The following is a 12,310-nucleotide window of genomic DNA, read 5'->3' on the forward strand; positions in this document are numbered from 1 at the left end:
TATTCATTCCAGATGCATACAAACTGTTCATAACTTTTAATTTTGGACAACAAGGATTAAACCAATGTTAAAATGACATCAAATCCAAGGCCTGGTTGAACAAACCAACCAACTAGTAAGAGGTGATGAATGAGACAGATGGAACAAAATAGGGCAAAAAAAAAGTCAAGCTATAAACTTGAGTCACCCTCAATTATAAGGATTCACAGATGCGGGGAACAAAAGTTACAAAATGTATTTCTTCTAAAATAAAAAAGGCCTTTGCCGTGAAAATGATGTGTATAATCTATGTACATCAATTTCAGTTCATGTATGCATACAAAAAAATCCACATCACAAGATGCTTGTGTTCAAGTATATTCACCAACTTCATCATCTCCATGATTTAGCATTCTTATCTTTCCACATTTTTTTTGTGAAATAAAATGTCCTTCAAAATAAAAACAAAATGCAGAAAACCACATTTTTATGTCCTACCAATACATATATACTGTATAAATACATACATAAATATATTTTACATACAACAGCCATAAATTTGAAAAGGGGGATATACAGAGCAAAGGGGAGGGGGTGGTAGTGTGTGATTTAGCTTGTGTTGTAAAATGTTTTGTCCCTCTATGATGTCAGTCTGATGTGGTGCAGTGCACTGGTGTCCACGCACACACATATCATGGATGCAGCCATCAGTTGGCCCAGTAGGGGGAGCTGCCATAGCTCGACTTGTTGACTTGGCTCTTCTGCTGCAGGCTGCTGGATTGGCCACGCTGGCCAGGACCACCCTGGGCATTTAAAGACAAGTAATTAGTAAACATTTTCCAAAACACACAATAAATAGTCTGAGTGAGTGCATTACCTGTCCATCCTGAGCTAGATGGTGGTGCAGCAGCTGTGAGTGTGGTTGCTGGTGAGGCAGGATGTGGAGGAATGGGGCAGGTGCATAGCCTCCAGGAGCTGCTCCAGGGTTCAGAGGCCCTGGACCCCCCAGCGCTGATGGCAGGCTGAAGGGAGGAGGGGTCCCCGCATGGAAACCCTGCTTATCAAAAGACTGCAAACAAAGATGAAAATACTTTTTAGAAAAGATACTTATGTATACAGTAAGATAGCAGGTGGGGAGTAGAGTATGTAAAGCTCACCTGGGTCTTATTGTAAACACTTCCACTGATATCTGGCACACCGGAGTTACTGGATGTCACTGAAACACCTGTCACAACATTCACATCTTAGAACTCCATGTCACTTTGAAAACCGAAGTTAGGAAAGTAGAAGCAGAATTGTTATTCTTACCTTTTCCAGGCCCTGTAGCAGCAGATTTGGCTTGTGCCTGTGAGGAGGAGTTGTACCCTTTGCTGTATTCCACTCCTGCTGGCCCCGCTGTCAGCTCCTCATACCCTGGAGAGACATCACCATCAGACATCAAGTAATATACACCATCTCTTTGGCAGCAGTCTCAAGTAACACATAAACACTGTGGGCATTGATTTCCAACCTGAGCTGAAGGTGTGCTGGCCGTAACCACTGGGCTGCTGCTGTGCCTGCTGCTGGAAAGGGCTAGCTGATGGGTTTCCCAGGCTGAGGCCCATGCTGTGCTGCTTGGCAGAAGCTGGTGCTGGGCCTCCGGGAGGAACAAACATGGTGGGTCCATACTGGAAGGCAGCAGCACTGGGTACAGCACCAGGCACTCCAGGGTAGTAAGGCAGGCCTGTGTAGCTGTAGCCTGGTGGCAAAAAGGCCTGCTGACTGCTGTGGTGCTGTGGCTGGCCCTGAGGCTGAGGTTGGGCCTGAGGAGGCTGCTGCTGGGCCTGGTTTTGTCCTTGGCTCTGGGCCTGAGGAGGCTGTGGTGCTGCCAGGCTTGTGGCGGGTGCTGGGGAGGTGGAGTCATTCCTGCCAAACTTTGTGACTTCACCTGACAAGGGTGTGGGATACCGTATAAGACACTGGACTGTAGGATTTTAGATGAGGCCAGCCAAGGACTAAGGTGCTTTACCTGAGTAAGGGTTGTTGGCTAGGCTCCCATCTCTGCCAGAGAGAGTTGCTGTGGGGCCGGGAAATGTGATTCCATAGTAATCCTGCAAAGAGGGCTGAGGAAACCGCAGATGATCAGGGGAAGATCCACAACTACTAGAAAATCTGAATGACAACTGAAGATAATAAGAGCTGGATAATGTGACTCACCATTGGCAGCCTGGACTGGAGCATATGGAGGTCCTCATAGCCATAGATCTGCTGTAAGACAAATAAAAATTAGGCACAGTTGCACAAATGACAAAACATTTCAAGAAACAAATGCATATGACAGCAGGACAGATTGAATTGGGTGGGAGTTGGAACTGCTAAAGATCTACTCACTGGGTAAGCAGGCAGCAGCCCCCCTGGACCCATAATGTACTGGTTGGGCAGTAGAGGAGGAACTCCCTGGGACAGGTTAGGAGGAGCTTTACCTGTCATTACAAAGAAACAGCATCCATCACTTTTATATAAATAGCTTCAAACTACAGCTATTTGACAGTTAAGCTTTTCACACTAAAACATTTTCCGTGTGAGGTGTTTGCACGTACCAGTGGAGGAGGAGAGCAGAGGTGTGGTCCTTGGTGCAGAAAGGTTTGACGTGGCAGCAGCTCCATTGGAGCCAAGCCCCAGCGCAGTGCTTGCGACAGTGGGGGCTGCGGAGCTGAGTCCGCTCATGCCTGCAATACCGCCAACTGAGCTGCTCATGTTGTTGCCCATGCCGGGCATGTTAGCCAGGTGGCTGATGCTGCTGCTACTGTTGCTGCTGTTGTGGGTTGAGTGGAGGGCTGAGGCTGTGGGCTGAGATGATGTGTAAGACCCAGACGAGGAAGCCAGAGAACTCACGTTGCTGCTGTCAACACTAGTGTACTGAAAAGAAAGATGGACTTCCAGTTTCACAGCTCATACTCTATACATTGTAAAAAGAATAAACGTCATCTCCCTCAATAAATCAGCTGAAAAGGCTACAGAAACGGCCCACCAAACAGAATACATGAATTGTGTCATGGCCACTCTGAACAGCAGTTTTTTTTTATTGTCCTTGGTTCTGATTCAGTGACCTATGTAAACATGGTGTTGTGTAATGGTATGCTGATGATACTGAAACTGCATTTCTGTTTTATGTGGGACCTAATATATTCAAGTTTTTTTTTTTTACAGGGGACAAGGTCTCAAACAAGTTGTTAATAATCATCAATCAATCGATGGTGGCAGATCAAACAGGTACTCACAGTGAGAGAGCTGGAGCCAAGTGTTGAAACTGAGGAATGATTGCTGATGTGGCTGTTGAGTAAAAATACAGAATATGACTATGAGCAGGTGTACAAAAAGATATTTCAGCTTTAAAGAATTTCAGTTTGCACAGCCCTATGTCTCCCTCAAGTTACTTGAGCGCAAGGCCAGGTTTGCTTATACAAGCATTTAGCTTAGTAGATTAAGATTGCTGTGTTTGTGTGTGTCACCTGTTGAGTGAGTTGAGTTGGCTTGCCGAGGGAAGGTCCTGTGCCAGGTTAGAGAGTGTGGTGGAGCTATGTGATGGCAGGGTGGAGGGAAGGTGGGAAGAAGGTGCTGAGGCACCATTGGTGCTAATGTTCATAGACGGCGAGTCTGGCTTTGGTGTGGAGGAAGCTGATGATGCTGGGGAAAAGGGTGAAATATATTTTAACTTGAAAGAGCAAAGCCCATGAAAAGCATGCTGTTATTTTTGACATTGAATACAAAAAAATTAGGTGTGTGGGGTAACTCACTGTCCAGAGCAGCAGAGGCCCGTAAACCATTCAGACCATTCTGGTGATAAGAAAAAAGTGTATTTGTTTGCATTAAGGGATAACAGATCACAACACATTACTATATCTACGAACAAACAGTATGAACAATACAAGTGAAAGTCGAACCTCAAACAAAATTTAATCATCATTTCTGATAACGGGTTAAAAGTGTAAGATTAATATGCAATCTTAATCTTTACACTTGCACAGTTTTCCAGCTGACTCTTGTAGGACCTTTTAACACACAATGTTTTAATCACCTGTTTATAGAAATACAATGTAGCTGTCTACATCGCAAACTAATTCTTTGCATCATCTTGATCACCTGAGTTAACTACCAGGATTTAAGGCATGATGCGAACTACTTCTACTTACCATCACTGGCCCTGTGGCCTCTTTGTTTTGTGAAAAGGCCAGTCTTGTGTGAGGTGGCATGGTCCCATCGTAACTTCCCCCCACTGTAGAGAATGGAGAGGAGGAGGGTACAGAGGAGGAGGTGGTTGAGGTTGTTGAAGAAGAGGGAGGATTGGTGGAGCTCCCCGTCCCTAATGATGAGGCCGTGAGACTGGGCAACGTGGAGGAGTGATATACTGGCTCTGATGAGGATAGGGGCAATGGCAGTGCAACAGAGAGGGGGCTGCCCAGTGACTCACTGCAAGACATCAGGAGGAGAAGAAGAACACAGATGTTCAAACTCAGCATGTATGAGGACAAATAGATAGAAGATAGAAGGGAAAATAGTACACTGAGATATATGTGTTGGTGTGAAAGAAATAGTTCAATTTGTTCAATTATCAACTAGTCACCAACGAGAGTGTACCTGAGTGGTTTGGAGTAAAGGCTTGTCTGGCTCTGTGCCCCTGGTCCAGGAGCAGGTGGTGCTGGGGCAGGGGCCGGCGTGGACTCCCTGGAGGCTGCACTCACACAATTGTCCAGTACTCCAAACTCTGGCAATGCTGACTCAGAGCCAAAGTCTAGAGCTCCAAACTGCAGATTTAGCCCAGGGACGTCAGCAGAGCCTGGCATTTCTACTGCTGTAGAGGGAATCTTAAAAGGGGATAAAAAGGACATAAAAGTCAAGGTTCAGCAGTGATATATGTTTTACATTAAAAACATGTGCCAAATAGCCCATCACTATTCTTTCCCTACCTTAGATGTGGGAGGTATCCTTCTTTTCTGGCCTTTTAGCTGCGCCCGTTGTTGCTGTGGTGTACTGCTGCCCTGAGGGTCCAGCCCTGCACTGAGGGCAGAAGGTTTGGTACCAGAAGCAGCCATCACTGGGCCTGCCTGTGCTGGCGTGCTGGTGTGTAGGGTAGCAGGCGAGGCTGAAGAAGCGGGTGCTTGTTGTTGTGAAGGAGGACTGGGTTGGCGAGCCAGAGGCAAAGAGGGGCCAGTGTGCCTTTGAACCAGCTGGCTCAGCACAACAGAAGGCTCAGGCTGCAGACCAAACTCACCTGCGGAATTAAACATGAAATGCAGGACCCAGATTTAAAATGGTTATACAGACAAAAACAATTTTACCTGTGTGGAGAATTGTACAATGGCGTTCTGCTTCTACCACTTACGGCTGAACTGTGAGGACAGCGAGGTGGTGCTGGATTCTGAAGCCTTCATGTCCCAACTTGAGGAAGAAGGCGGAGGTACAGGTGCTCCCAGCCCCGCCAGTCGACCAATGGAGGTGTTGCTTCCTTGGTTGCCGACAGGAGGGGTTGCCTGAGACGAGGGCAGTGGACCCAAGCCAGGACCCTTTAGCTGTTCCAGTATCTGAGCTCCTGGGCTGGGCTGAGTCCTCTTGGACTGTCCCAGGTCCCCAAAACCAGCTCCCAGAACTGATGACTGGTACAGAGGATGAAACAGTGGCATCATCTGTTTTTGTTTCTGTGAGTCTGTATTCATGAAAAGAATGTAGAGAGTGTTTTTACCAGAGCAGCATGTGCATAGCTCGTGCTACTAGTGGCATTGCGGATTGGGGGCGGCTGCTGGTGATGGTGGGAGTTGGTGAACACCAGACTTTGAGCAGAAGAGGAGGAGGGTGGTGGTTCTCTTCCTCCTACCACTGGCTTCTGCAGCAGGGAGGCAAGGTCCAGACTAACACAATAGTGAAAGTAAGAGTCAATTCAAAAATAGTTAATTACACCTATTAAAAAAAAACTACTCTGGTGTTAAGAATCTTGTATGCCATACAACATATAATATACAAAAAATGTTTTCCTTTGTTTACCTTTGCCCAGGTGTGATGTGGTTCTCAGCAGCAGGTGCACATGAGGAGGTGAATACCTTGGCCTCTGAGAGCTGCAGAAGTACACAAAGAATGTCACACCACAATACATAGTTCTGACCAACAGACCTGTTACCATGTGCCCTTTGTCTTAACTTACACTAACATCTTCACTCCAGTCCTCAGCCGCCCAGTCCTCAAAAGTATTTCTCCAGGCAACTAGAGGAGAACAACTGATTTTAAATGCAGGTAGAATAAGCAACTAAACAAGATAAAATGTTTCTTCACATGTGCAGTTAAAATTAGCCAGGGTGTTGTGTGCACACTGAGCAGTGGATGTGCTCACCTGTCCCATCTGTGCTGTTATTGGTCACTGTGTCCCAGACCTCTGTTTGTGTGGTCCCTGTCCCAGCCTCTGAGGTATAGTCAGCAGGATTGAAAGTCCTGGTGAAGATTTAAGGAGAGGAATACTGAGTTACAAGAAATTAGTACCCATTAAGGGAAGGCAGGGAGAAAGACAGAAATCACATTTAGTTCATTCCTTTCCAAAGTTAAGGATAATGCTTACTTTTCTGATAGTTTTACATCTTAACTTTCGTAACTAAAGGTCTTGCATTTGGATAAAGACAGGCTTTTGGAAATTGCACTGGGTAAGTAATCCTCTGATGAACAAGTCTGCTAGGCCTTACACAACAAAAGCACCAAATGCAATCATTAATTATTAGCGATAAAAAAGGATAACAACTAAAATTCTTTATGAACTGCCATGAATGTGGGTGTGTGCTGGCACCATACCCCATGCCCTGGGCTGAGAACCGGCTCCCTGTTGGTGCTCTGCCTCGACCTCGAGCTCCAGATCCTAAAAAAACATTAAAATCAAAAGGCATTCACACAAGTGTTTTTGGCATGCTGACTGTATTGTACTATGCATCTGCTTTACCTCTGCCACCTTTGATCCTCCGACCTCGGTCTGACCCTCTGTCCACTGGTGCAACCTCCACACCATTCTCCTCTGGACGCACTGTACAAGTAGGAATGAAACGTATGATGACTAATAGTGTGATGTGATGTAATCAAACTGATGCTGAACTGAGGTGCTTGGGAAGATAATGTACCCTGTCGGTTCCGACTGGCCCCCTTGCCCTTGCGGTTGGCAGCGGCATGACCCTTGCTGGCCTCCCTCTCTCCTTTCTTCTCCCTGTTCTCCTTATTCTCCTTGCTTTCTGATGGGCCTTCCTTCACCAGGGGCTTCTTCTTTCCCACCGTTTCCCATGAGGTCTATATACAGAAAAAAATGACAGGAAAGAGAAGATAAAAATACTTTCTTAAAAGAACACAGCAGTAAGCATCAACATTGACAATGCATTCCAAAATAAACCTGATAAGCATTAAAAAAAGCACTTTTCCTCTATGTCTGTGGCATTACACACTTGTATGATTTAGAAGTAGCCTCCGCTGCTTTGCAATTTGTTTGACAATTTTGTTCAGCACATGAACAACACTCAGTATCAATTTCTTTTGTTTTTGTATTTTTTGTTACATTTTTACAGTAGAGCATAAGGGTCTGTACTGTAACTGTACAGTTTTCCATGTAAATGGAAATATTTACTATTTCTGAACTTCCATGAAATCAAAACAACAACATAGTAGTAGGGATGTCCCGATCCGATCACGTGATCGGAAATCGGGCCCGATTACGTGATTTCAGACTCGATCGGAATCGGACATTACCTCCCGATCAGGACTCGGATATAGATTTATTAGGGCTGTCAAAGTTAACGCTTTCTGTGCAGGGTGGCTCTGTGTCTTGTAGCGCAGGGGTATGACAGTTGCTTTTGGTGCGACAGGTCCTGGGTTCGAGAGCTTGATGTGCTGCGTGTGTGAAATCTCCCAGTGTGGCCACACACACACACACACACACACACACACACACACACGTATACACGTTTTGCCGCAACGAGTGCCTTTATAGAAAGTATCGGATCGGGACTCGGTATCAGCAGATACTCAAAATCAAATGACTCAGACTTGGACTCGAGGGCAAAAAAACCTGATCGGGACATCCCTACATAGTAGTCTGGCTGGCTGCCCTGCCTTACAGCCTCTCCTCACCATCTGTGTCAACTGGTATTCTTTACAAATGCTGGGACACTCACTCGGATTTCCAAAAACAAAGCAAAGAAATACTTTTGTGTTTTTCATTTGGTAGCCTATCTGACTGTGTGCTGAGTAGCACAGGCAAATGGCATTAAAAAAGCATGCTTTTATGCTAGCCCAAAACCCTCTGGTGTTTCAAGTGATTCGGGCAAAGGACAGCAGAGACGGATCTTACTGAGGTGTGTTTCTTTTTTTTCCTCTCTGCACAGTGTCATATAAATTGAAGGCTAGTCAAGTTAGTCAAGATGCATTATTTTTAAGTAAGTAAAAAGAAAGAGAATTATATTTTTCTCTGTGTTTTAATTAACCTGTAGCCATTCCTATCTACAGAGAATGTGGGTCAGCTGTACGATGGCTTGGATTTGTGAGCTTAGCTTACATAAGCAATTTAAAAGTATAACAAGAGTGCAGCCTTATCACATAGCTGATGCATTGTAGACAGTGTTTATGTACAGGTAAACCTGTAAGTTAAATTTTAGTGTAAATGATGCTCTCCTTTTACTTTTTTCTGTTTACTCGTAGAGTTTTCCTAATGTGCTGGGTTTGCATTACATGAGAAAGACGTGTGTTCACTATGGCTGAAAGTAGAAAGTAAAAGATGGGTTCTAGGTAGTTGTCTTTTACCATGTCTGAGGTACTCTCCAGGAGAAAGTTGATGGCTCTGCTAACGTCCTCATTACAGTCATGGAGCGCCACCATGCACTCATCTTGGTTCTTTCCTGTCACTTCCATCAACTGGGGAAAGCAAAAACCCCACACATTAAACATGTCTGCCAGTCAGTAAGACATCATCAACAACATAAAGGAGCTATGCAAGATATGGTGTCTGTTTAGTCATCAGACATGAGAAGTGAACTGTCTGGCAAAGGGCCAAAGGGTTTCTCACCTGGTTAACCTTATCCTCAAAGTCAGCATCATTCTTGTCATAGATCATCTGGGCAAGCCGGATCTGCTCAGCCGTAGCCTGTAATACAAAGATAGAAAGACAGCAAGGCTGAAATGTTGGCTAACAGGAAGAAACAAATGTGTGAAAGAAAAAAAAAGCATTGATCACTTCATCTGTGTGTTTTCATGACGTGTGTCAAAGAGGGGCTCACCTGTATCTGTTTCTGTGGTTGTGATGTGTGAGTGGCAGCTGGCAGCACTTTTTCCCTAGGGCCCCGGGCCTTGTCGCCGCCCAGCGAGCTCATCATATACAGTATATACAAAACTCTGTATGTACAAAATAGAAAAATCTGCAAAAGGAAATAAAAACCATCAAAGGGTCAGTGAAATCAACCAACAGCCCTGCAGTGGCAATGTTGAAGCACAGAATGTTTAATACTGTTCGGCACGCATGTTACAGTTCAGGGCATGTATTGATCAGTTTAAGACAGCAACTGTTCTTAAAGTTAGGGTAGGAGATTCCATTCTGATGCACTTTTTGTTAAATTAGTGTAACTTCTCTTTACAATCCGATAGCAACCAATTAGTTAGTCAGTTTCGCTTTAAAACGAAGAATATGAATCATCTGTGGAAGCTATAAAACGCTAAAAACATCAGCCAATCCTACGAGGCGCCCCTGCGTGTATAGTTGGCTGGTTGTCACTCTCTTCCTGCTCTGCGCGCACCAGAGAGGTACGTGCATGATGGCCGAAGTCACAGACTGGTTGGGAGGCATGGCTTCGGGGTGAGCGCCGAGAGAAAGGGGCGTGTGTTTACTTTCAAAATCTGGCTGACTCTCACTGAGTTTTCAAAATCTCCTACCCTACCTTTAAATATGGTAAATGCTGGATAATTAGGCAGGCTATATATATTCAAGCTGATCAATGGTATTTCCAGAGTAGCGAAAACATCAACAATGTAAACCAAACCTGAACCACGAACACTGACACAAACCGAACTGTGGTTTTTTGTGAACTGTTCCACCCCAACTGTGTTGTGAGCAAAGTTAAGCCTTATTGCACAATCATGAATGCTGCCCTTATGGAGGCTGTAAGTCACACAGTTGGACTGGTGACACAACAGCTTTGCTTAAAATCTGGGTCAAGTAGGGAGAACAACCCAGTGTCCTCTTACAAACAGTCAAGAACATAGTTAGTGTGTGTGTGAAGCAGAACAAACATTATACACACCGACTCCACACTTAAAGATAATTAAATTAAAACATTTTTTAATACACCAAAGCTCTAAACTACTGCAGTAAAACCCTGGATTCGTCTGTGTATCAGTCTGTGTAGAATTTCTTTCTTGCTGCATTTGGTTGTAATATACACATAGCACTATAAGCAGCCAGTAATAGTTTTACTTGCAGATAGTAAAGGCTTAATATCAAGCATATAAATGACAAAGGTGTACATTACTAGAATAATTACAGATATCCCCATTGACCCATTTGTGTTATGTCAGAGAACAATAGCAATCCAGCTTACTGTGTCTGAGTGACGTTAGCAAATACAAAGCTGCTATTGGCTGCTGGACTGAACAAAGCTAATACACAAGGACGAAGAAGCTTTAAATCTAATATAAAAACTCAGAATCATTTGATATTATATATTTAGAGTAAAGAACATTAAACGCAATTAATATGTATAAATACAACATTAACGTTTATTACTATTATGAGCAACGACGGTCACAATAACAAAACAATCCTTTAGTTTAACGATCAGATTGTTGTCACATTTATTTGGACAGATCTAATTGACAAACATCAGTGAAGGAGATACAACTCTTATTAATGTATTTATTGATAACTGTTGATAGCCAAATAATTGATAATTAACCACAGATCTGCTTTAGTCGTGAAGGAAGCTGAGCGTTGTTTTGAACCTATGCTAATGTAGCCCGTTAACGTTATGTTACTTATTTAATATGGGTTATTCGGTAACTATTACTTTTTACTATCTGTTTTTAAGATCAAATCAGATTCTCGTAGCGTCGTTTACAAATCGGCACTGACCGACTTTATGCTGTTGGTACTACGGTCCCCTTTGTCCTCGCTAGCATGAACTGAAGTTAGCTAGTAACATGCTAATACTGACACTATACCATCAATGCTGAACAAACGATGCAGTGGGAATGCAGCTAGCTAACGATGCTATCTAAATCTGGTCCAAGTTGTTCGGCAACGGCCATTTATTTGGAAAAAGTATTGACCACATTTAGAGAGCCGTTATCTAACACTTATCTAACAATAGAGGCAGATAAACCAGACGTGTCATCGATGTCTAAACTGCAAGCTAGCCAGCTAACAACAAAGGTGTATGAAATCTAAAGAAAAGGCCTCGCAGAGGAGCACAATCCCATCCCGACATTGCCTCGCCGGGAAACAAGACAACAGAAAAATTGCGAAAGACATCCTTCACTACCCAGTGTAAGCGAAACAAAGAAGCCGACGACGATCTGAATCGACGAAAACACAATCGCGTGTATGACTTGAACGTGTCGAAATAAATAAACTGAAGTTGAAAAACGCAAGAAAATGTGTGTTTTTATTACCTGCTAACACGCTTCACTCGGCCAGCAGCAGACAAGATGGTCACGTGACTTGCGCTGCCGCGGTGGATGCTCCCCTCTCGTCTGCAGGTCACCACTAACTTCATTACACTTAATACAAATGACGCTTTAAAAACTATTAAGTATTATATATATATATTTTTACTGCTGTGATTTTTGAAGGCGCACAAATGACGAAAACGTTACATCAATACACATTTTATTTTTATTATTTTACTCCTTTTAATATTTTATAGCTTTTCCCCAGATATTAATATTGTATAATATCCTCATACTCAGTCATTTGTAAAAACATTCATGAGGTGTGTTTAAAAACAAACCGGGAAACACCAAGTAGACGGGTCGATCCACACACTTCCTCAGACATATACATAAAAATGTATGCAGCTGTCCCTGTGTATATTACACACACACACATATACACATTTATATATAAAATACACTTCTAAAGTGTTGCTTACTTGTTCAATTTGTGGTCATATTTGGGATACATTTTTAGCCATTCTCATGAAAACTGGAGAAAGGTTCCATGTAGAAAAGGAAAACTATGATTGCCCATGACAGTCTTTCATAGAAAAACTCGAAGGCAAAAAACATATCTCAAGCCTACCCTCCTTCTAGCAAACAAGGGAAAGAGCAGATTGACTCAGTCCTTGGTACA

At 43.6% G+C, this 12,310-nt stretch overlaps 1 protein-coding gene across 1 annotated transcript; it reads right to left on the reverse strand.

Moving 5' to 3' along the window:
* Positions 1-21: 21 nt before the first annotated feature.
* ubap2a (ubiquitin associated protein 2a) lies at positions 22-11,734 on the reverse strand. The gene is made up of 27 exons (XM_028405434.1): positions 11,632-11,734; positions 9,249-9,386; positions 9,038-9,115; positions 8,776-8,886; positions 7,110-7,272; positions 6,935-7,015; positions 6,790-6,853; positions 6,341-6,438; positions 6,155-6,213; positions 5,998-6,068; positions 5,699-5,864; positions 5,342-5,612; positions 4,926-5,230; positions 4,597-4,823; positions 4,152-4,428; positions 3,756-3,795; positions 3,471-3,645; positions 3,240-3,291; positions 2,559-2,877; positions 2,350-2,441; positions 2,176-2,226; positions 1,988-2,081; positions 1,490-1,906; positions 1,288-1,392; positions 1,137-1,204; positions 857-1,048; positions 22-782 (listed from the first exon to the last, which is right to left on the reverse strand). Exons 2-27 carry the CDS (start codon positions 9,342-9,344, stop codon positions 687-689), a joined length of 3,768 nt encoding a protein of 1,255 aa, XP_028261235.1. The 5' UTR covers positions 9,345-9,386; positions 11,632-11,734; the 3' UTR covers positions 22-686.
* Positions 11,735-12,310: the final 576 nt, after the last annotated feature.

Source organism: Parambassis ranga, chromosome 5 (genome assembly GCF_900634625.1).
Source record: "Parambassis ranga chromosome 5, fParRan2.1, whole genome shotgun sequence".
In the NCBI taxonomy this organism is placed as follows: domain Eukaryota; kingdom Metazoa; phylum Chordata; class Actinopteri; family Ambassidae; genus Parambassis; species Parambassis ranga.

Bases quoted from the DNA above. Each gene is read 5' to 3' on its own strand.
- ubap2a (XM_028405434.1), bottom strand. From the start codon at position 9,344: ATGATGAGCTCGCTGGGCGGCGACAAGGCCCGGGGCCCTAGGGAAAAA. The intron at 8,887-9,037 runs GTGAGAAACCCT...TGCTTTCCCCAG, and splicing joins TTGAGGATAAGGTTAACCAG to TTGATGGAAGTGACAGGAAA. The intron at 1,907-1,987 runs GTAAAGCACCTT...CACCCTTGTCAG, and splicing joins AGCCAACAACCCTTACTCAG to GTGAAGTCACAAAGTTTGGC.